Source organism: Mesoplodon bidens (assembly GCF_964165515.1).
Source record: "Mesoplodon bidens genome assembly, chromosome: 2".
Lineage (NCBI taxonomy): Eukaryota > Metazoa > Chordata > Mammalia > Artiodactyla > Ziphiidae > Mesoplodon > Mesoplodon bidens.
Window position 1 is genome coordinate 18,617,943 of NC_138177.1, and position 23,393 is coordinate 18,641,335.

General features: G+C 38.6%; 1 protein-coding gene across 1 annotated transcript in view; it reads right to left on the reverse strand.

Annotated features, from left to right (window-relative positions):
* RAB3GAP2 (RAB3 GTPase activating non-catalytic protein subunit 2) overlaps positions 1-23,393 on the reverse strand; it is a 94,441-nt gene that overhangs the window by 28,762 nt on the left and 42,286 nt on the right. Inside the window, exons 8-18 of the mRNA XM_081254454.1 lie at positions 22,820-22,919; positions 20,206-20,304; positions 12,456-12,604; positions 11,177-11,256; positions 10,964-11,053; positions 9,043-9,182; positions 6,654-6,870; positions 5,942-6,085; positions 5,628-5,710; positions 5,211-5,275; positions 1,893-1,983 (exon numbers count right to left, since the gene is read on the reverse strand). Of these exons, the coding sequence (XP_081110580.1) occupies positions 1,893-1,983; positions 5,211-5,275; positions 5,628-5,710; positions 5,942-6,085; positions 6,654-6,870; positions 9,043-9,182; positions 10,964-11,053; positions 11,177-11,256; positions 12,456-12,604; positions 20,206-20,304; positions 22,820-22,919 (1,258 nt within the window). The remainder of the gene's footprint in view (positions 1-1,892; positions 1,984-5,210; positions 5,276-5,627; positions 5,711-5,941; positions 6,086-6,653; positions 6,871-9,042; positions 9,183-10,963; positions 11,054-11,176; positions 11,257-12,455; positions 12,605-20,205; positions 20,305-22,819; positions 22,920-23,393) is intronic.

The window sequence follows — 23,393 nt, forward strand, 5'->3', positions numbered from 1 at the left end:
TCACACCCTGAGGAAAGACAAATAGAAAGTCGCCTGGCTCTTCTTATTATCACGGTCAAAGATATTATAATTCAACCAGAAAATGTGGATTGTGACAGATGTATCCTCAAGAAAGCCTGGCAAAAAGTAGAATTCCACTTAATATCCTCCATCAATCAGGTTTTTTTTCAAGGTTAGTGCTGGAAAAATACTCTCTGTATAATACATATGATAATTTAAATATTTATTTCTAATACAAAGGAATACTTATTCTCTAAAAAGGCAGACACTGAAAATTCCCAAGAACTCTGATATGGGATATAGTAACATGGAAGACTGTCCAAGTTCTTATAGCCATAATAAAACTTAGCATACTAAATACTTGACATTTTTAGGAGTCTCATTTATGGGTAGAACTTGAAACTAGTGATGTTACAGAACTCTGACAATGGTGTCTGGTTTACTCCCAGCTAGTGCAAGATAATTTTTAATTTAATAAATTATGATATTTTTTAAGGCCTTAGGGGATAGGGGGACTTTATCAGTGCACTTTACTTTTTTTTTTTTTTTTTTTTGCGGTACGTGGGCCTCTCACTGCTGTGGCCTCTCCCGCTGCGAAGCACAACTCCGGACGCACAGGCTCAGCGGCCATGGCTCATGGGCCCAGCCGCTCTGTGGCACGTGGGATCTTCCCGGACCGGGGCACAAACCCGTGTCCCCTGCATCGGCAGGCGGACTCTCAACCACTGCGCCACCAGGGAAGCCCAATACTTTTTGAAAGAGGTATTTCTAACAAGCTGTATGCATTACAGGAGTTTACTATTTACCAAGAGTCAGCTTTACATATGTGTTGGAAAAAAAAATTCTCAAAATTAGGACACTTAAAGTCCTGAAACAGCATATTACGACTTATCTATTAAGCTACTCTAAGTTGGCTTAAATATAATTAAATACACAGCTGATTTCATATTTACACAACAAGCAAAAAGTCATGACTAGATGAAGTCACTCCATCACACACTACATTTTTAAATGATGTTAGGAATTCAGAATAAATTAAATTTTTCTAGCTCGGCTGGACAGAATGTGGAGTTACAAACTCACATTTACAGATGTAATTCTTTTCCAGACAAATTCTGAACAGTAAAAAACAACCAGAAAACACAGAACTGGTCATGTAATCATAGTCTGTGATTTTGGAAGCCCTAGCTCCGTTCATGAGGGACATGGATGAAAAAATGTGGATTCCATACATTAACAAAACATAAATCAAAGCCTAGAATTTTTTTTTAATCATTATCATAGTCAAAACAACATTACTTAAAGTTAAATAAGACATAATGGCAGCAAGAGAACCTGGCTGCTTTTTGCTTACCACCAGACATCTCGTCCCCTCCTGCCAATGGCTTTCACAACGCTCTACAGCTATTACCACAATAATCACTTCCTATCATTCTATACTTATATCTTTCCTCCCAGTAGATGGAGTCAAATGAAAAATATTTACAGTAAGAAACAGAGGCAACATATTCAGAGAAAGCTCAGAGGAAGATCAACAGCATACAGGGAATTAAAACAGCAACAGGGAATTAAAAAGTCCCCAATACTAAAGGTATGAAATGTTTCCTTCTTTCTTATATATTATTTCCACATTAAAGTAACATGATGGGGAACTCCCTGGCAGTCCAGTGGTTAGGACTCTGCATTTTCACTGCTGAGGGCTCAGGTTCGATCCCTGGTCAGGGAACTAAGATCCCACAAGCCGTTCGGCCTGGCCGAAAATTTAAAAATTAATTAATTAATTAAAAAATACAGTAACATGATGGCATCATAAGCAGTTAATATTTTCTATCATCAGAGTTATAAAATTTGAGATTGAGACCATAAACTTCAGTCAGTACAAATCCTATTACCTTGATTTTTTAAAGTGTCCATTAAAGTCTGAGTGATGTTTCTAAGGCAGGAAAATGGTAAACGTATGCTTGCCAAAATGCTTTCCAATGCCTAGAAGAAAGATATGGAACAATTCTCATAATTAGAAGGCAATGATTTTGTTTTTTAAATTTTACATTTATGCCTATACTTTCACTACCCCAAGTTTCAAAGGGAAGCTCCATTTTTAAGATGTTTTATTATACTTACCTGAGAGTTAAAGTTGCATCATAAGTACTATGTAATCAATTTCATGTCATGCCAAACATGGTACAGTGACAGAAAGTCCAGGCTGAGAATGAAACAACTTAGAAGGAAACTGATGTTCAACAGAATGGCCAAGACAAACAGAAACAGAGATAAAGGTATTCACCAATAAGAGTCTGAATAAGGCTATACTCTATAGGTATAAATGAAAAGCAGACACTGTCATTGTCATGTCAATAATAAAAGCAGACAATAACTTAATTCCTGCTATATTACTGCACCTGAGCATGGCTGGCTGAATCCACAGGCCATGCTAGATAGATGTATGTATACACACTCCCCACCTACCCTCTTCCTACCCACTAGTAGATATTTAAGAGTGGTCATCATCAGTTCCAAAATCCCTCGTCATGCCTAAAGAAGCAACCATCAGAATCACAAATGGGTCAGACACAGCACCTGAAGTTCCTACTTAGCTGTTCATAACAGCACATTAAATTGGATTTTGACTGATGAGATTAAATAGTCTAAAAGGTAGGCTAAGAATGTGGCATGAGACAAACATCAGATTGTAACACAACAACTCTGTGTGTCTGTGGAGAAGTGGGCGAAGAGGGCGGCTCAAGAGGTTGGTCTGGCCTATGATGAGGCAACTGGGTGGAGGATATAAAGAAAGTGACCCAAAGAGGCAACATACCCTGGAAAATGTAATCTGCCTCTGTTCTGTCTACTATTACACAAGCTAGCAGCTGGCTCACTGTCCTATTATTCAGTCTTCCAAAGTCTAAACTGGTTTCTTTTCTCCCTTAACTGTTGTAAAATAATACACAACTTTCACTGTTAGCTTGTCTAGTATTTTTAATAAAATTCATAGCTTCATACAAAATTCAGTAGTAGAGTAAAACAAAAGAAAATCAAGAAGACAGTTTGCAATATGCTGAAGTTTCCCAATTTTGTTGTTCCACGATGTAAGATAAGAAAGATGGTATCAAAATGACAAGAACTGTGTGGGTTATGAGCCTCCTTTCCAGGACCGATGCCCTAAACTGCCTCTCCACATGCCCACCTTCTCACAAGAGTCCCTTTAATAACGGAGGCTGCCGGGAGGAAGACGAGAGCCCATGAGTGCTGTCAGTGGAATGGAAAACTCAATTAAAAGTCAGAGACTTGCCTGTTGTACAATAAAACGATAAACAGCGTTTTTAAAACATGACTGCTGAAGTGAGAGAGTGGCATGGACATATATGCACTACCAAATGTAAAACAGATAGCCAGTGGGAAGCAGCCGCATAGCCGGGGGAGATCAGCTCGGTGCTTTGTGACCACCTAGAGGAGTGGGATAGGGAGGGTGGGAGGGAGGGAGACGCAAGAGGGAAGAGATATGGGAACATATGTATATGTATAGCTGATTCACTTTGTTATAAAGCAGAAACTAACACACCATTGTAAAGCAATTATACTCCAATAAAGATGGTAAAAAAGAAAAAAGACTGTCACAGTAGAATAAAAGGGATAGAAAGAAATTAGTACTCACTAGCTCATCCCACTACTTTAGATGCTGTGCATTATGAAAATGACGTATTTGGTAAGGTCCCTGTTTGAAGGAGCTTAAAAGAGGTAACGAGGAAAAAGTTGGGGAGCTTGACTAATATACATGAAATAATTAGAAAACAAGTATAGTCGGCCCTCTGTATCCATGGGTTCCGCATCTGCAGATTCAACCAACCATGGATTGAAAATATTTGGAAAGAAAAAATTCCACAAAGTTCCAAAAAGCAAAACTTGAATTTGCCACACACTTGCAACTACTTCCATTGCACTTACATTGTATTTACAACTGTTTACATAGCACTTACATTGTGTTAGGTATTACAAGTAATCTAGAGAGGATTTAAAGTATACAAGAGAATGTGCATAGGTTATATGCAAATATTACACCATTTTATATAAGGGACTTAAGCATCCTGAGATTTAGGTATCACAGGGGGTCCTGAAATCAATGCCCCTGAGGATACTGAGGGACGATTATAGTCATTAGCTCTCTGGTTCTGATTAAAAGTAGAGTTCATAGGCATCCATGAGGATTGATGTGTCAGGTAAGAATTTATAGTTAGAACCTGAGCAGCATTATGAGGGACCTGGATAGGAGGAATGGGAGTAATATAATGAGTTACCGTATTATAAGCAGGAGCCTGGAAAAGGCAACCAGTCTGACTATATCATGAGAGGCGGAGGCTGTGGAGCAACAAGGCCTCTTCCACAGTAGAAATGTGAATGCCAATTAGTACGAGTATTTTGAGAAGCAATTTATCATCAACTAGTACAGCCAAAGCTCATACCTAGCAATTCCACTCTTACACATGTGCACCAGGAAAAATGTACAAGGATAATCCCACTATCATTGCTGTTAATAGCAAAAAACTAGAAACAAGCTAAATGTCCACTGACAGGAGAGTGAACAAATAAATGGTGGTCACGGAGTGGAATTCCTATAGCACAGTACATGGGTCAACTGCAGCTGCAGGCAGCAACGGGGATGAGTCCCAGAAACACAATGCTGAAGGAATGAAGTAAGTCACAGAAGAAGACAGGGCGTGACTCCATTCATACAAAGTTTAAAAAAGCAGAAAATGCATCAATATGTTTTAAAGGAGCCATACAGAAATGCTGTATCTGTAAAGAAAAGCAAAAGCGTAAGGAACACAAAATTCTGAAGACTGGTTCCCTTAGGGATGGGAGAAGGGGACGGGATGGAGGAGGGGCGTGCACGGCTCTTCAGACTTCCTGGTAACATTCTGTTTCCTAACGTATTATTATTTAATTTGAATATACGTTATGTATGGGTTTGTTTATATGTATAAAACACATGTGTTTCCATGTATGGTAATATTACTTAATTTAAAAAAGAAGAAAGAAGAAAAGAAACAACAGAAGCTTCCACATGGGAATATAAAAAAGGGTGAACATGCATGAAAACACAAAGGAAGATTTTAGCTTGTCATGTTTGGAGGGAAATGGGAAAAAAAAGATTTTGTTAAGAAGGATATGTACTAGCTACTCAGCAAGAAAGTCCATTTATTATATACACTTACTTGTTTTTTGGTTGCAGGGTACTTAATATCGAGAATTAATTCCTTTATTTCTGTTTCAATCAAATCTAGAAAGAAAATTAACCAAAGTAAAATTTTCACTTTTATGACAGTTAAACTTTATTCTGAAAGAAAAAATCATGTATTTGCGGTATCAGTCAGTCTAAAGGATTTCTGCGTTCTCTCGGAAAGTACTGTTTTATTGTTACTGATTCTAATACTCCCTCAATGGCACATTTCATCCTCCAGAGTAATTCCAGTAAAAACTACACATGATTACTTGTACCTCACCTCATTCCAAAAAGGAGTTGAAGTAGCTCATAAATGCACTGAAGTGTTCTGATTGTTCCATTTAGAATATTCTATTAATTTTAAAAAATGACATAACAGTTTGCTTCATTTTTATTGAAGGACACCTACCAAGATTGGGAGATTTTGCTTTCAGTAAGGCTCCCAGTTTCTTCACTAAGTGCATGTCCTTGGCTCGTTCACTCTTCTTATCACTAAAACAATAAATACAACAAATTCTTACAGAATGTGAAACTGTTTTCCTTCTAATTCTGACACGCTCCAGATTTCTTTTTCCTTTCTATTCTTCCTATTTAAAGGTTATCAGTCTAATCAGAAAAGAGAACAAAATGATAGCTATGAAACAAAGTAAAACAAACAGCAAATAAAGGACCAGGAAAAGTTAGCAGAGGGACATAAGTAAGCTGGCACGTGATACAACTTACCTCAATGCTAAATGGAAAGGGACATTCACTGTTTTCACACTTCCAGACACTGGATCAACCAGACAGATCTGGTAAGTCTGCGGCTGCCAATTCTGACTGGTAACGTTATTTAAGCCCATTATTTTATAGCCAGGATACAGAAGCCTGAGGAAATCACATACCAATATGGTAAAAATCTTAGAGAAACGAAAAATGTTAAAAGGTGCTATTATTACAGCTTGGGACCCCTACATTATTATCAATTCAGAAGCATCAGTAAGGCAAATAAATACTGATACCAAAAACATAAGTAAAGCAGAACCCAACTAGCAGGGTTCTTATACCTTGTTAAAATGTGCTAGAAAATTAAATGAACACAATCAGGCCTAAGTTGCAGTGGTAAACAAAGCATTCACCTCACTCAACATCATCACCAGGGGAACTGGAAAGAATCTTTCCTTTAGAGCCTCCACAGTGTAAGGGCTGGGGACAAATAGCAGCTCCAAAGCTGACTTTAATTCAGTAGCATATCACGGCCTCTTCAATCAGATTCCTTTGCTATTAAATACTTAATCCTTAATTATATACCAGGCACTCGCAGGAAAAAAACATAATAAAGGACATTTCAATTCTCAAACAACTTGTAATCTAATAAGTAGCTTTAATAAAAGCTTTACTTTAACAAAAGCATTCCTTTCTGTAACCAGGAAAAGGCCCGGTGTTTGCAGCTTACCTGCAGTGCTTTCCCACGTTGAAAGCGCCTACTCTAGGGCCCTGCTGTGTGCTCCACACTTCTAAAACGCCCCTCCGCGGTGCATAGATCACAAGGAACTGAGCTACTCGACTTGGACCCTGAGGACTTCCAAAGGGGGAAAAGTCCACCTTTTCTGGCACTCTTTCGTGGAGGTCCTCTACAATTTGGATCCAACCAGTCTGTGCGTCTCGATACCCTTGGAGACAGAGGAAAGGAAAGCTACTTAGTTATGTCATCTAGGTTTAGCAGTAGCCTCCTGAAGCACTCTGGGATGTTTCTGGTGGCGGGGCGGGGAGCCTTAAGAAAAGCTGTAAAAGTGCATTATCGGGTGGGATGGAGGGAGACGCAAGAGGAAAGAGATATGGGGACATATGTATATGTATAACTGATTCACTTTGTTATAAAGCAGAAACTAACACACTATTGTGAAGCAATTATACTCCAATAAAGATGTTAAAAAAAGTACATTATCTTTTATTATGAAATACATTAAACAGAAAAGAAGATAATAATTATGATAAATACTAAATCACCAAGTCTTATTAAAACTTCAGATTTTGCTATATTTGCTTCTGATCACTTTTTTTTCTTTAAGAAAAAAACAGTTATCCCGGAGGCTTCGTGAGCACCCTTCCCTCATCTCATTCCCCTCCCTCCCTCTTTTCAAAAAATTCTGGGGAGGTTATCAGGTTCAGACTTAAAAATACAATTAAAATATAAGAAAAAGATCAAATTGGTTCCCTGCTATTCAAGTCCCTTGGTGATGTGCAGACAGAGGGAAAACATGGGCTGCAGAGCGATGGGAAACAGCTCCGGCCTGTGAGAAGAAAGATGCAGCTGACACGTCTTCCACTTGAGGGTGGCCCCTCTCACAGGCAACTGATCCCTCTCTTTCCAGGACAGGGAGGAAAACGACAGACTGCACCAGCTGCAGAAGCAATTATACTCCAATAAAGATGTTAAAAAAGAAAAAAGACTGTCACAGTAGAATAAAAGGGATAGAAAGAAATTAGTAACAGTGGCAGCGATAAGATCGCCATAGTGGATCTGGACCGGCTGGTATATATTCTGGAAAAGTCTTGCTGAGAACATACCCTTGATGTTGGTTCAGAAGACAAACACCATTTCAGGGAGAAATGATGTATCTGCAGCATTAAAACCTATTTCTAAAGACACTTAAACATGTGGCAGGTAAACACTGCAGGAATTCTCTGGCAAGAAGGTTAATAGTGGCCTCAGTCTGGCCCTCAAATCCGTTATTCCTCACAATGCTAAAAACAGACCAGATTGCACCCAACTTGTGATTTCTAACCAGTAGTCTGAGCTGACATGTTGCTATTCCAGATCACTTCAAACAATGCATTCTTCCCTCTTCCTTGGTCAAGGAGATTTTATTTTACTCAGGTTGACAATGTGCCTAGATATGTTCAAGTCTCCCTTGTAGTTAAGTTTGGCCGTGTGACTAAGTCCTGGCTAATGTATTGTAGAAAAAGCTTGACAAGACTTCAGAAAGTATCTTCAAAGTGGACTAAATTGGCAGTCTTCCTTTCCCCTTCTTCCTTCCTGGGATGCAGATAAGAAGGCTACAGCTTCAGCAGCCATATGAACCATGAGATAACCTTGCATGGGGAAGCTACATGGAAGGAAACCGAGCTCCTGAGGACATCACAGTGACATCATATCAACCCTTGGCTCTACTGTTTGCCACTAAATGCAACTTCTAACTGACAAAGTTACTGAGACACTTAAGTGAACTGACCCAAGCACGTAGATATGGAAGTCAAATGGGAAAAAAATGAATTCTGCTAGGTTTTGCCATCTTAAATCTGAAAGACTTGGCATTCGAGGGGGCAAGAAACTGAATTCAGGAATTGACAATGACGGTGAGAATTGAAAAGAGGTATGTAAGGAAGAGGTTAAAAGTGCCTATGAGTTGGTCAGACTTAAAGGATATATCAGTTAGACTACTGGGTCAAGTGTTGCTGATCTGAGTTTATGGTTTAAACAAACAAACAAAAAGCATAAACGTAAAGAATTAAACACCAGGGCCTCCCTGGTGGCGCAGTGGTTGAGAGTCCGCCTGCCGATGCAGGGGGACACGGGTTCGTGCCCCGGTCTGGGAGGATCCCATATGCCGCAGAGCGGCTGGGCCCGTGAGCCATGGCCTCTGAGCCTGCGCGTCCGGAGCCTGTGCTCCGCAACGGGAGAGGCCACAACAGTGAGAGGCCCGCGTACCACAAAAAAAAAAAAAAAAAAAAAAAAGAATTAAACACTGTTATCAACCAGAAGCTGAAAAAGGATAACACTGTCCAACTGCTGGGCTAGAAAGCAAATTAACTGTTTTTTCTGGATTTTTGTAAGAAAGTACCTTTCCACATGCGTATTGCAATTCCTCTAGCTACGTCCAACAAAATAATTCTGCCAAAATCATCTGTCACTGCTGCCAGCGTGTTACATGGAGACAGACATATACTTTCACCATGGCGTCTGGAATCTGGAAGTCCAAATCTGATATTTGAAAGAAAACAGAAAGCTCAAATCAAAGTGCAATCTAGAAATACATAAAAGAATAATGAAATGCATTCACAAAACAGGCTGAATCTGTTTTTATATAAAGAAATATGAACTTTCTATGGATTAATACCTAATTTATTAACTGATCACACCACATTTTGCAATACAAAATGCATAAGGAAATTTCTTCCGTTACAAAATAAAAACACCTAGGTTTCATTTCAGAGATTTTCTATATAGGTATCCACAACCTATTTTCAGAGAGTCTCAAGTACAACTAGATTTCCTTGATTAAATGATACATCATAGGAAACAATACCCTCACAACCAACTAAATTTTAGAATACTCTGTTCCTACACAGGCATCTGTGTAGTTCTGATTTCTGATCTGTTCCCTTTTTTTTTTTTTCTAGATAATCATATCTTGCTGAGACCAATGCAAGTACAAGAATGTTCCTTCTTCTAAATAGTTATCTGTAAACTGCTCTTGGTCTATTATCAATCTTATTAGAACTGTGAGTAAAATAAAAGTAAAGAGGTACTGAGAAAGGACCAGAAGAGCTCATTTTGAAAAAGTCCCTGAGACAAAGTACTCAAACTTTGTTACATCTATTTGGATGCATAAGGGCCATTTGGCTTATTTCTTGATTCTTGGGTGATCTTAGAAAATGTGATGTGTTATAACATACTTTAAGATGGAAGAAACCCTGGAAGATAATCTTTAATCAATTTTAATAACAGATAATTAGTTATATCTCTTTAGTTGAAGAACATCTAAAAAAAGGGGGGAGGTTTCTATTTCCCTTTCTATTGGGTAATAAAAAATGATTTAAAAACAGAATCAGGCAAAAATCATACTCACTCCCCACAAAACCTGACAAATCCACTAAATATCCTACAGCACTGCTGAAGCAAGGAAGCACAAGCCAGCATGTTGAAGAGTGCCTGGATACATGGGACCCCTCATTTTTATTTATTTATTTTTTAAAGAAATCACTAAGTCCTTTTTGAGTTTCTACAGCTTAATGACAAACTCAACTTTTTACAGAAAGAAATCCAACAGCTATCAAAAAACCAATTTTCCTGCAACTTAAGCTAAGTGTACAGGTGTTTGTAGAAGAGCACACTCAACACATACACATTGAGCCCCCACTACATGACAGGGAGACAGCTGTGATAAAACAGGCAAGAATCACTGTCCTCGTGGACTTTACATTCTGGTGGAAAAAAATTAGTCCCACATTGGGCTTCCTAGGTGGCGCCGTGGTTAAGAATCTGCCTGCCAATGCAGGGGACACGGGTTCAAGCCCCGGTCCAGGAAGATCCCACACGCCGCAGAGCAACTAGGCCTGTGTACCACAACTACTGAGCCTGTGCTCTAGAGCCCGTGAGCCACAACTACTGAGCCCACGTGCCACCACTACGGAAGCGAGTGCACCCAGAGCCCATGCTCCGCAACAAGAGAAGCCACCGCAATGAGAAGCCTGAGCACCAGGACAAAGAGTAGCCCCGGCTCACCGCACTAGAGAAAGCCCGCGTGCAGCAACAAAGACCCAATGCAGCCAAAAATAAATAAATAAAATAAATAAATTTATATATATATATATATATATATATATATATATATATATATATAAATTAGTCCCACATTAATGACTTTTAGAAGCTCCAAAGACTCAGGAAATCAACAAATCAGCTAAGCACACAGAAAGACCATTAATTCAAGAGCGCATTCCTAAAAATACTAAAATGTGAGAAGAGCATGACAGACTTGCCTTACAGCTAATGGGGTAGCTGGTTCAACCTTGGGTTTTTGCTTCTGGACAGCTTCTTCTTCATGCTTGCTTTTCCAACCAAGCCAACCACTGAAAAGAAAGAAAATTCAGACTAAAACCAGGGCTTCCAGAGTTTTAAACTGCAGACTATCAAAATATAAGTTAAAACCTAGTGAGATGCAAATTAGATCATTTAAATTGTGATGTAATTACCTGGCAGCATTAAATAAAGCTGAAGTGAGTTTACTTGCCACTGCTAGTGCAACATGAGATAATAATGGTTGCGTGCTTCCCTGAAAAACAGAACATTTGAAAGAGAAAACAACAGCTGACAGATAAACAAAATATATTTTCTAAACGAGATGTACCTTAAAAAGGTAGGAGGTAGCAATATAATCAAAAGTTTTAACTCTACAGTTCAAAAGTAAGGGAATCCCCTGGTGGTCCAGTGGTTAGAACTCCGTGCTTCCACTACAGGGGGCTCGGGTTTGATCCCTGTTTGGGGAACTAAGATATTGCAAGCCATGTGGCACAGCCAATTAAAAAAAGAAAAAAAAAAAGTAAAATCACTAGTAGTTTAGTTATCTTTAGGATTTTCCTCTTTAAACTGTAATTAATGAAAAAAATTTAAACTAGGACATTAAAATGGCATTTTTCTACCAGGGCTACTGATTTCTTATCCATATACAACCGGCCCTTTTCCCTCTTTTTTTTTTTTCTTTCCATTTTTTAACCAGTTTTTATTTAGAAATGTTTTATATTATACAAAAAATTGTTTAAGTACAGTTGATTTACAATGTTGTGTTAGTTTCAGGTGTATAGCAAAGTGATTCAGCTATGTGTACATATATATATATTTTTCTTTTGCAGATTCTTTTCCATTATACGTTATTACAAGATACTGAATATAGTTCCCTGTGCTCTACAGTAGGACCTTGTTATTTATCTATTTTATATATAGGAGTGTGTATATATTTATCCCAAACTCCTAATTTATCCCTCCCCCTCTTTTTTTTTTAAATGTATTTTTATTAAAGCAAAAAGATGGTTTGAACCATTTTGAGAAGGGTGCTGTTTAAGCGAACAACAGGAGATACCAAATCTAACACCTAATTTTTCCCAATTTTAGGAAGCAATTTTCACCATTTTATCAACTATAGTTGGCGGCTTGCTCTGTCTTTACAATTCCTCATTTACTCAAATCCCTGGTGGGCTGACATCACTAACAACACTAAGCCTCTGAGTACTGCACCAATATTTAAAGACAACTCAACTAAGAATTCGGGGCATCAGAAACAAAGAAGGCCGCTTGTATTACACTGACTCTAGTACCTTCTCAGTTAATCTAAAGAATTTAGAAGAAAGTGAGTTGAGGCTAATTTTAGCTTACATTGAAACTTGGAAATGTAAACTGCTTAATCTTTCTAAGGCTATGTTACCATCCCAATTTGTAGATATGTTGAAAAATCAAGATCAGTGATGAAACACTTACCTCTAAAGCATAGAAGAAGCCCGTAAATGGATTGGACCCTACAGTGATATACTGAGACATGGCGGGTGGGCTGTTTTTAATTGCTGCATTATATCCACCTATATTGGAGGCAGTCTTCATTTGATCAAAAGGGGACAGAGTCATAATACCTAATGATAAAACAACAATAACAACACATGATTTTAATGAACTGAAATGACATTGTCATTTTAGGTTATTAGATTTTTATTTCAACTCCATTCTAAGATGCTAACTGCTGAGTTTCATTTAACAGACAAAAATCATTTTCAAAAGCTACAAGATCAGTGCCATAAGACATTCATAAGATATTAAAGTTGCCACCTATAATTACTCTAAGCTATAAAATACTACAAAATTTAAATATTAATTTTTTAAACAGATACAAATTCAAATGGTGCAAGATATATATACAGAGTCCACCAACATCTCCAGGTATTAGTTCACTTCTTCGAGGTAACAACTGAAACAGTTTCTTAGGCTGCTTTCCAGAAATGTTGTATGCACATAAATGTCAGCACACCAAATAAACTGATGTGTGCCTCTTTTTTTAAATTTAATAAAATATCAAGGAGACATGCCTCATTCTTGGAAATCACTCAGAGTATTCCACTGTGTGGCCATGCCATAACTGATCTGACCTTCTGATGGACACTTATGTTGTTTCCCACCTTTTGCCACTACAAATAATGCTGCAACATATATCCTTGATAGATCTGTGCATATCTATATATAAGTCCATTTGTATGGCAAATCCTCATAAACAGAAGTGCAGGCTCAAAGGGGATCTACATTTTTTTAAAAACTGTATCAAGTACTGTGACGTTGTATACTGTAGAGTGCTGCCGACGTACACCCCGACCAAAAAGGTAGGAGAGCATCTGTACTCCCATATCCTTCCCAACGCAGTGAAAATAAACCCTTTCAAACATCTACTGATACCCTGCAGTCCAGACATCCCCAGGCTTTTACAATGCAGAGGTAGTGTTCATTTCCTCAAGGCTCTAAGGACAGAAGTAGACAGACTGAATGTTGACGCCCACATGCTGTGTGGGGCAGCAGAGAAGCCAGCGCCATTTAAACGCACCAGGTGGCAGGGAGACAAGGAGGGGGACAGTGAGCTTAGAGATCTAGAAAGTAAAGATCCTGCTAGATTCCAACACATGTGGCCTTGGGCAGCGTCTTCCAACTCGGGTACTCATGGTACGTGAAGATACCCGGTTGAGAGGTTCCGAACACAAACACACTGCAGAATGGAACATGAGTTATTCTAATTGTCATATGTGTACTGCCTCGACTTTGAATGCAAATGGTCCAAAAAATGCATTGCTCCTGAAGAGGAAGCCTGGTAAAGGAAATGCTTTTAGGGAGTTCATAAGCAAACAACTTACTGGATTTAGGGATTAAAGTCATCAAATAATCCTTACAAAAGCTGAACTGTTCTGAAAGATTATAATGCCTGTCTCATATTTATGAATGAATTCATGATTCAATATACAAAATGTCTTTACTACATGATTAAAATTGGCCTAAGTTCTGCTTTATTCTACCAGCACATCAAAGGCTGAATGGTGTCACATAGAAACTGAAATTTAAGTTTCAATACGCTCTCTTCATATTCCCACACACTATAGGTGTGAGTATAAACGGCTACAAGCTATCCAGCAAAATGGATCCAAAATTTTAAGTGGATTTATTCTCACCCATTCATAAGAGATGGGTGACCAGTTCTTTCCATCCTTGCCATGAATGACCTCTTCCTTCCCACAATTTAAGTCATCCACTTTTTTTTTCATTATATAGGAAATTCAATAACACTTTGTCATTTCTTATAACTACAGAACTTTCAAGTTATCAGCCAGGTATAACGCAATATCATTTTGAAACATAATAAGTACAATTGACAATCTTTATTAATAATGTCAAATGTAATTTTAAAAAATTTTTATTAGACTACAGTTGATTTATAATGTTGTGTCAGTTTCTGCTGTACAGCAAGGTGAATCAGTTATACATATACATATATCCACTCTTTTTCAGATTCTTTCCCCATCTAGGTCATTACACAGTATGGAATAGAGTTCCCTGTGCTATACAGTAGGTCCTGATTAGTTATCGATTTTATACATGGTTGTGTGTATATGTCAGTCCCAATCTCCTCATTTATCCCTCCCCCTCCTCCCCGCCACGCTCCGGTAACCATAAGTTTGTTTTTCACACCTGTGACTCTTTTTTTCTTTTGTAAATAAGTTCATTTGTACCAGTTTTTAGATTCTACATATAAGTGATATCATATGATATTTGTCTTTGACTTACTTCACTCAGTAAGGTCATCTACTTTCAATGCCGTCCCTTGCATCCTGTCACTATCAACTATATATTTTTTGAAACTTTGATTTTAAGCATACCACCTTTTGACCACCACCTCTTAGCTTTCCATCTTAACTACTCTAGTAATCCCCTGTAATAATAATAATTCTACATGTCATTAAGAGTTTCAGTACATTACTCCTACCGTTTTCACACTATTTATCCAGTAACTCATGTGATCACTTCGCTTCTTACCTGGTTCTGATTTCTGTTCCATCACAATCACTCTCTTGCACGACTCCCCTGTCCCCCTCTTCCTCCACGTACTCACCCGGCTCAATCTCACCCTTGGTTGACCTAAACTTTCTGCATTCTCTGCTGTCTGCACCAAAAGAGCTGATCATTGTCAGAGAAGAACGATACACCTGAGTTTTAGCGTAAGGACCACAAACAAATGGGCGTGTACAACACCAGCCCCAAATCCTACTGTCTTTCTCTGCCCCTCTACCCTCCCATGCCCAAATCTCTTGAAATTTATTCACAGAAGAAACCAGGCTGTTGGACACTAATTTCCTACAGTCTAGATTTTGCTGACTGCATCCCTGTGGTATTATTTAACATTCTCTCTTACTCTCTATATTGTGGCAAATTGGTGGGCTCTAGAGGACTGTTGTCTTTTGATTCACCAATTTTAGCATTATTTTTCATTGATTTAAGGTAAATGAAGACATAGCACATATACAGCCCCTCTTTTTCCTCCCCTATTCTTCCAATATAACCATATCTCAATTTTTAAATTCACACTCTGTTCTCATTATAAAGAACTCACTGCTGAGACAAGTTGCCTACTGTAATGACACTGCCTTAGATGTGAATTTTTCTTTTCTGGATTTATTACTACCTTGTCATTTAGGGTTTTCCCTGAACAACTGAGGCCTTTCCACACTTTCAAACACCTTACAGTTCTTCTTAATATAAATTTCCATGAAGTCAAACTCACTGGATAATTTTCTAGGTCTATTATACTGGCTAAAGAAGGCCTCTTTGACAAAATGATATTTGAACAGACACCTGAACGAAGTGAGAGAGAGAGCCATGTGACTAGCTGCGTAAAACCTTCCAAGCAGAAAGGGCAACAATTACAAAGACTCCAAAGTTGGGAGGATGCTTGGTGTATTTGAGGATCAGTAAGGAGATCAGCGTGGTGGAACAGGGCGGTGAGGAGGGGAGAGTTCTACAGGAGATGAAGTCAAAAGGTACCATAAACCAGACAATGTCAGGCCTTGGATGCCACCGTAAGGCCGTTGGGTTTTATCAGGATTAAGATGGGAAGCCACTATAAGGTTGTGAGCAGAGAAGTGACAAAAATATGACTTGTATTTCAAAAGGATCACGTTAGCTGCTAAGTGGTGAACAGATTTTAGAGATCAGAGAAAGGAAGCAGAAAGACCAGTTAAGATTTTTTTCTCCTCAATAGTTCAGGCAGGAGACAATGGTGGCATGGACTACTGTGCTGCCAACAATGGAGAAGAGACTCGGTCAGATTCAGGATCTACTGTGGGGGTAGGAGAGACGAAGGTGGACTGGATGAGGAGTGTGAGAAAAGGAGAACAGTCAAGGACGCCTCAAAAGCTTTTGGTGTGGGCAAAAGCAGACGAAGACGAGAGAGAAGAACGAAGGAGGACCAAGTGTGAGGAGAGGAAATCAAGAATTCTGTTTGGGATCTGTTAAGTTTGGATACCCGGGGGAAATGTTCAGTAGTTGGAAAATGAGGAAGAAGTTTAGTGAAGAGGTCAGGACTGGAGTCAAAATGGAGATGCTGTGAGTTGATTTCCTGTTCTTATGTTTCTGAGTTTTGAAAGTAGGGGGTGGAAATATTTATTCTTAAACGTACCCCAATCTGGCTTTCATCCTCGCCATTCCACTTAAAACTTCTCAGATCAGAGTCAATGAAGAGGTAGCTCTATGTTGTCAAATCCAATGGACCTTCTCCTTTCTTGAATTCTATGACGCATTCCACAGTTAACCATTCCCTCCCAAATTTATATGGATAATGGGGACCTCTCTCCTGACCTTATGACTCGTATATCCAACTGTCTACTTGGCATCGCCATTTCAATGTCTGATTGTGTCAGAAGTTAACCTGTAAAAAACACAACTCTCCACCTGTCCACTCAAATCTCTGCCTTCTATGCACATTTCAGCCATAGCCTGATCATCCAATCAGCTGCTTAAACTTAAAAGCTAAGAAGTCTTTGACTATTTTCCTTTTCTCGTTTCTAATACCCATCCCTTAGCAAGTGCAAATACATCTCCAACCTGTCTACTTCTCTCTAGCACCACTGCTTCCTCCCTAGACAAAGTCCTCATTCTCTCTTATTGCAACAAACTCCTTGCTGGTCTTCTCTGTATTCTGTAAGCCTCTCTCTAAAGAGCAGTCAGAGGGATATTTTTAAATATCCCCTACTTAGACTCCATCAATGACGTCCGCTGCATTTAGAATAAAACCCGTACTCCTCACACCTATGTGAGCTGACCCCAGTCTACATCTCCAACCTTACCTGGTCCCATTTCCCCCTCACTGTACAATCAAGTCACATCAACCTCCCTTCTGTTTCTTTAAGCCTCCAGTCTTCCATCTCCCCCCACCCCGGGCCTCTATCTCGGCTTCTTCCCATCCTGCATGTCTCAGGAGAGGCCTCTGCTCACCAGTCTACCCAGAGTCCCCTCTTCCTTTACTTCTGTCATAACCCTCTGCTTATTTTCGTCATGATGCTTACTAACATTTCATCATTACCCTATTTATTCATTTGGTTTAATTGTTTATTTTTTGTCTCCCCATCACCAGGACGTACGCTTCATCAGGGCAGGGGTACTGTCAGCCTTGTATTTCTAGCACCAATATTAGTGCCAGGGGATGTAACAGGTATTCATTCATTTCTTTGTTGAATGAATTAGTCAGACCTCTACATAAAGGTGTACACAGAATAAAGCTCATGGCACCTTTTCTTTTTTCATTTTGTAGGCTGGGAGATAAATGAATAGAATAATAGTTTCTATCCAATCATTTCTCCTAGCCTGTCTCAATGTTCCAAAGTTTAATTAACAGAACAGGGAAGTCGCCCTGAACTGAACTCAACACTTTGGAATTTCACACATTTTTATGTTAGCAAAAAGTAAAGACAAACGAATGTCTACCAACAAGGTGGTTATTACAGATTATAGGCAGACCTAGGAAATATTGCAGGTTCAATTCCAGACCACTGAAATAAAGGAAATATCACAGCAAAGTGAGTCAATGAATATTCTGGTTTCCCAGTGCAAGTAAAAATTATGGTTACACTATACTGTAGTCTGTTAAGTGTGCAATAGTATGATGTCTAAAAAAACAACATACTTACCTTAATTTAAAAATACTTTATTGCTAAAAATTGCTAACCATCATCTAAGCCTTCAGCGACTCATGATCTTTTTGCTGGTAGAGGGGTTGAAATATTTCAAGAATTACCAAAATATGACACAGAGACACGAAGTGAGCAAATCCTTTTGGAAAAATGGCACCAACAGACCTGCTCAATACAGGGTTTGTAAAAAAGCAGCATCTGTGACACGCAATAAAGCAAAGCAAAACAAAACAAGGTCTACCTGTATTCTGTACCAGAAATGCAACAATACACAAAGATATGCGTGTCAGGTATCTTCTGTTCCCCCCCTCTGGATTCACACTCCTTCCTTCTCTGCCTGCTGGCCCCAAGGAGCCAGCGTGTGCATATTATTAGCCCAGACTTCAAGTTGGGTTCAGACAATGGGAAGTCTCACCAGGACATCAAAGACAGAAAGGAGAACGAAAACAGGATATCTATTTCCTTGTGACCACTGGCCAAAAGCCATCCTGCTCTTAAGGCGCTGATTCTACTCATTATCTCCAATGAGCAGAATTTAGGCCTAGGAGTGGTTAACAGCTGCACTGCTAATCAGCCCACAAGACGCTGTACTATCCTTTGTGGTTCTCCTATACCACATCTGTATAAGTAGTTTCTCTGCAAATAAAACCTCTTTCAATTATCCTATTTCAAGGATGCCATCTGTCTTCTACTAGGACTCTGAGAAAATGTATATTTAGCAAAACTTTTGTGAAAGCCTCTTTGTAATGTCGATTGGAAAAGGGCTACAATGTAGTTGTCGTGATAGAACCCTTTTAATGAAGACATATCTCTGCATAACCATACACATATTACACTTGCACTTACACACGTCTGTGAGGATGTTTACCACAAAGCCAATGGTGAGTATCTCTAGACTGTAGGATTTACAGTCCTTTTTTCTTTATATTTTTATGTACTATTTGAAAATTTTAACAAGCATATACTATACTATTAAACAGAAAAAAACAGGTATATATTTTAAAATAGCATTTCCTTCTTCTCCACACCCATTTCTACTCTTAATTTAGATGCCCATTACTTCTTACCAAGATAATTACAGCTTCCCTTACTGCACCTAGTTTCTAGTCTGGACCCCTACACTGCAACCTCTAAACTTCCACCAAAGTGATTTTTCCAACAGGCTAAGTGATAATACCATTCTCTTGTTCAGAACTCTTCAGTGACTCTCAACGTGGCGAGGAGAAAGATATAAGTTCCTCCCATAGTATACTAGCCCTTCAGAATCTGACTCCTAGTTAGAGACTGGCCTCGCTTGGGCCAGTCTTCATTGTCTTTCCTGCACACAAGGCACTAGTACCTGTTGGCTAGAGCGCCTCACCCACGCTTGTCCTCTTGGTCAAGTCCTACTCATTTTTTCCGCCTCAGATTGAAGTCAACCTCCTGTTCCCTGATTCCCTTGGTGCCAGGGGCTTCTCCTCTGCTCCCACTACAGCCGGTCCCCTTGTCTACTATGACACCCATCATGCTGTGGCACCGTATTGTTTTCACATGTTTCTCCCAACTAGCCTCATGCTTCCTGACAGCAGAGACCCACGTCTTTCCACCTCTGCATTCCCGATAACCTAAGACAGTATGCCTTCAAATACTGGCTGCAAGAAAAAATCTGCTTTTCTCTATATTTTGCTGGTCTACAAGTTACATTTGTAGAAGACTGATCTATCTGGTAATTATATGAATTAAACTCATCTGTATAAAAGTAAGTCAAATAGTGAGTGACTTAAAACTGGACAGTACTGCTGCTGAGGGCATAATTGCTAAAACTGCTACCATTTCGTAAACACATTAACCTCTGATAATCTCTAAGTCTGAACTACCTTCCAAATGTCTCACTAAAGACAATGCATATTCTTTTCACATGAGAATAAATCTACATTTCCGATAAATGAGATACTTCAATCAAAAAGTATAAGAAGTATTGTTAAAAAAAAAAAGGATAAGAAGTAAATTCCAAAAGAATTGGAACTAGTCATGCTTACCAATACTAGCATGATCGATAACTGTGTCGATATCCTGCAGACCCCATTTCTTATAAGCTAACGGTGGTGGCTGTATGTTCTCATTGCCTGACGCTGCAGCTGTCAAAGATAAAAAGTAGACAATCCAAACTTAAATATAATGGAGAAAATGAAGTTTTACCAAAAAATCATCAAGAATAACTTGATTATTCTAAAATTTCAACTAAAAATAATGAGGCAAAGTAATGTAAACTACGCACACAGTGAGGTTTATTCACACCAATGCAACGCACATAAAATGCAAACATTAAAAGACTAAGTTGGCTGTCATAAGAGATTTTGGAACACTCAAGGAATTGGAGAAGACTATTAAAAATTCTAGACTACCACTAAAAATCAAGGTGAATTCAAACTGCAGTAGAAGCCAAGTAACTAATTTCTCCCCCTTGAGTAAGACAGTGGATAAAATCCTGGGAACAGCAACCAGTGCCTTAGCGAAACCTGACGATATGCCCAGCAAAGGACACATAATAGAAGGGTCTTGAATGCAAGTCACTGAGGCCAGGCTTGACAGAAAGATATGCTAACAGTGATAGCACTGTCAGAAAAATGAATGCAATGCTGATCACTGACCTCAGCATTTCCACCTAGGGAGTGAATAATGAAAAGAAAAGCAACAGTTCCAGCTCTTGCCATAGGTTCATGCCTAAGGCCCCCAGTCATCAGTACATTCTCATGCTACCTATTAGAAAATGGCTGGATTCTGGTTGTTTATTCTGGAAGTAGAAGTACTCTGATAAAGGAAAAATGTAATCCTCCGAGCACTTCAGATTTGAGAGTAAGGCCAAGAAGAGAGTTTTCCTATATTGTGAAATAAAAGTCACAACAGTCTGCAGCTAAGTAATCAGAATTATTTTTAGAGCAACTTAAAATAAATAAGAGGGCACAAAGTGGCTTACTTACTTACTTCCTAGGAGATGAAATGGCTTTATGGACTCATACATAACAAAATAAACGGAAATTCAAAAATAGTAAAAGTGAAATGGCTGACGATACCAATTAAAACACAACTGTCTATTTCTAGTTTATTTTATGGACAGAATTTTTATCTACAGAAAATGGCCACTCTCTTTGGGCACATACATTTATGGTAACTATTATGTCTCCAAGATAACAAAGATATTGAAACTTATGGTGGGCTAAATTTAAATAATTTAAAAGATTATGAAAATAGGTATAAAAATTCAAACAAATTTTGACTTTACAGAAAAGCATGCACTATTAAAGAGAAATATAACCAAGAATGTTACAATCTGCAAAAAAGACAGTGAAAATTTTTCTATTGCAATGTAAGATGCTGCATTCTTGGGCTTCCCTGGTGGCGCAGTGGTTGAGAGTCCGCCTGCCGATGCAGGGGACACAGGTTCGTGCCCCGGTCTGGGAGGATCCCACATGCCACGGAGCGGCTAGGCCCGTGACCCATAGCCGCTGAGCCTGTGCGTCCGGAGCCAGTGCTCCACAATGGGAGAGGCCACAACAGTGAGAGGCCCGAGTACCGCAAAAAAAAAAAAAAGATGCTGCATACTTTCCTTAGAAGAAATTGTTTCTTTTGTGTCTTATAGTTTAGTTCTGGATTTATGAACAATCTTTATGAATTAGATAACACATCTTAATTAAACTCTTCTTTCAGGGAGTTGTCTAAATCATTTAAGAGTTAAACTTTGTTTGCTCTTTTTAGGACCATTAGGCTCCTTTATCCAAGCCCAGAAGAAAATGGGGAAAGTCAGCACCAACACTGGTATTTTCATTGCTTTTAAGGCTTTTTGTTCCCATGATTTTAACATCTCTAAAACTGGAATCTTAAAATCGATGGTGTGACTCTCTCTCACTGGCAGCATTTTTACTTCTTAATGAAACAGAAAATAATAGTGCATCTTATAATCAATGGCACCTTGAATTTGATGAAAACCAATATCCTCTTCTAAAGACATAATAGCATCAGACTGTAAACTATGGGTAGTAAAGATTAAGAATTCTTGATTATTTGTGCACTTTTCATGCCAAAGTCTGGAAATGATGTAGCTGCCTATGTAGACTATATTTAGGTCTCTAACTTTTCTCTGTTCAGAAGTGTTTCAAGTTAGCAAAAAGCAGCTGATGTTGACTTCCTAGTGGGTCCTGCCTACTGTGAGGGAAATGCCCCCTGCAAACTTTACACTATCTTTATCCTCAGTGAGAATGGAAACAACATAGAATCACAAGATTTTAGTGTGCTGGCCCAAATAGCTGCCCATCTAGTGAGAAATCTGGTTTCTCAGCTAGATGCAACTAAATTCTCCACCCCAATGTTGAATCTCTCTCTTAACTGGCCAAGACATATTGCTGAATCAGTAAATAAAGCCTGCAGTTCAACTGGCAACATGTAAAGAGAGTTGATGTTCTAGTCCTCGCCTCTATCTTACTAAGCAATCTACCCAACAACGCACTCCCATTTCTACAGTAACCATTTTTATTTTTCCTTTAAATCTAGTTCAGAAGGCCTTTTTAATTTAGAAGACGTATTTAATTCTCTAAGTAGATTAAGTTAAATGAGACAAACATCACCAGAGGTTAGCTATTTCTTGCCCAAAATTACCTTTTGCCACCTGATTTCGACAAGCACGAAGAGACTGAAAAAGGCTGAATCCGTCAATAGTCACGATGGCAGCTGGATATAAGATACTCAACTCTTCATTCTATTAAAGGAGTAAGAAAGGAGAAAATAATAAATTTTCATTATTGCCAAATAAGCAGATCTATTTTTCTATTATAGCTGAATGTCATTATTAATGTAAAATTAAAAAATACTATAACTAAACAACTGTCAAACACCCAACACACAAAACAATATCAGGCAGAGAAATAGTAAAAATAGACAATTTCAGAATGCCTCTTGGCCAAGGACTTAACATTCTTCTCAAATATGAGCCTCTGTACATGGTGAATAATGTTTTCAGGAGAGATGGTGGGAGTAACCAAAAAAATGTACAAGTTTCATAAAAATGAAATATAGTCACTGTATGGATAAAAACAACACATAAAAGTAAAAAGAAGAGAAAAAGGAAACTCACCTGAAATCCCAGACATATATCAGTATATAGTGTCACATATAATCTCGCACACTTTTGTATGAGACTATACCATATAACATATTTTTGGTATTCTAAAAC